Here is a 1,345-nt window from a genome sequence, read left to right on the forward strand (position 1 = left end):
GAGAGTGCACTTGTTGCCCGATGATGATTGCAACAGGAGTGTGTTGTTGTTGCGGTTCGCTGTGCTTTGTTTCTGTTATTGTGTTACATACCAGACACTTCAGCGATGTCTGCAGGACTGATGGTGATAGATGACCCCCAACACACTCACAACTAGGTGGTGGGGGTAGGGCGCATCCATTTTTGGTCGACAAAGTTTTTCCTCTTAAGGTAATAAATGCGAAGACAGTTCATGTTGTTGCTGACCCCCACCATAGTACCCATTCTCCATTGTGAAAAACAAGTACAAGAAAGGTGTTTATTCGATAATATTATCATAACTATCATACTTACATACATATACATATACATATACATACATATAATACATACATACATTTACATACATTTAGACTTATAATATCTATAAAGTTAATACTATGTTATATCCTAAAGATGCCAACTCCAAGACATGGAACATCATTTTAAACTTGATAGCAAACGTGGAATGATGAAGGAGTTAAAGAAGTGGCACGGTGTAACAATCAACAGCAGCAGTAGTAGTAGCAGTGACAATGGTGGCAGCACCAGCACACACTCGCTTGGTAATGATCGCAGCGGTGGATCATCGAGCCAACCAATCAGTCATTCAGTGCCCAGCAACAGCAGTGGATACACTCAATCGATCCGCGAGCCAACCTGTCAGTCAGTCAGTGACTAGTAGTAGTGGATTCACTAATCGATCTGCGAGCCAACCTGTTAGTCGTGTTGTATATCTTCCATCGAGCAAACCTACCAGCCAACCAACGTGTCGAGTGGTGTACCCTACCAACAGTAGTAGTAGTAATARTAGTAGTAGTAGTACAACCAGACCAATTGTATTAGGGCACAACSGCTCATCCGCCATTAATKCCCTACTGGAGGCTGCAGTCATTGATTTGTCTGAGGACACTGATGATATGCTATTGGAAGAGTTTGAGAACCCAGCTGTCGACTTGTTGAGGGCACCGATGCAAGAGCGATTTGGAGTTAGTGATTGCTCAATCAACAACAACAACAACAACAACAACAACAACAACAACAGCAACAGTAGCAGCAGTATCCGTGATCCTGTCGAGTGTACTCACATAGGCTGTGGAACCATTTTGAGCAAGCACAACTTACCTGCTCATCTACGGAAGGGACATCATCAATTTAACAATCTCTGTGAAGGTTGTCGCAGGATCAAAGAATTGGATGAGAGGCTGGCCGAGAGAAAAAGACTGTGTCTGGAGGCGGCTAGTGTAAACGAGGAAGGTAATATATATATATCAGCAAGAGACTGGACTGCAACAGGTGTTGATCAAAGAATATATATACTTACATGG

At 42.8% G+C, this 1,345-nt stretch overlaps 1 protein-coding gene across 1 annotated transcript; it reads left to right on the forward strand.

Annotated features, from left to right (window-relative positions):
- Nucleotides 1-486: 486 nt before the first annotated feature.
- Nucleotides 487-699, forward strand: SAMD00019534_126570 (hypothetical protein; the record flags this gene model as incomplete). The annotated part of the gene is made up of 1 exon (XM_012892117.1): nt 487-699. The coding sequence occupies one exon, from the start codon at nt 487-489 to the stop codon at nt 697-699; it is 213 nt and encodes a 70-aa protein (XP_012747571.1).
- Between the last annotated feature and the right edge of the window lie 646 nt (nt 700-1,345).

This window comes from Acytostelium subglobosum (genome assembly GCF_000787575.1).
Source record: "Acytostelium subglobosum LB1 DNA, scaffold: scaffold67, whole genome shotgun sequence".
In the NCBI taxonomy this organism is placed as follows: domain Eukaryota; phylum Evosea; class Eumycetozoa; order Acytosteliales; family Acytosteliaceae; genus Acytostelium; species Acytostelium subglobosum.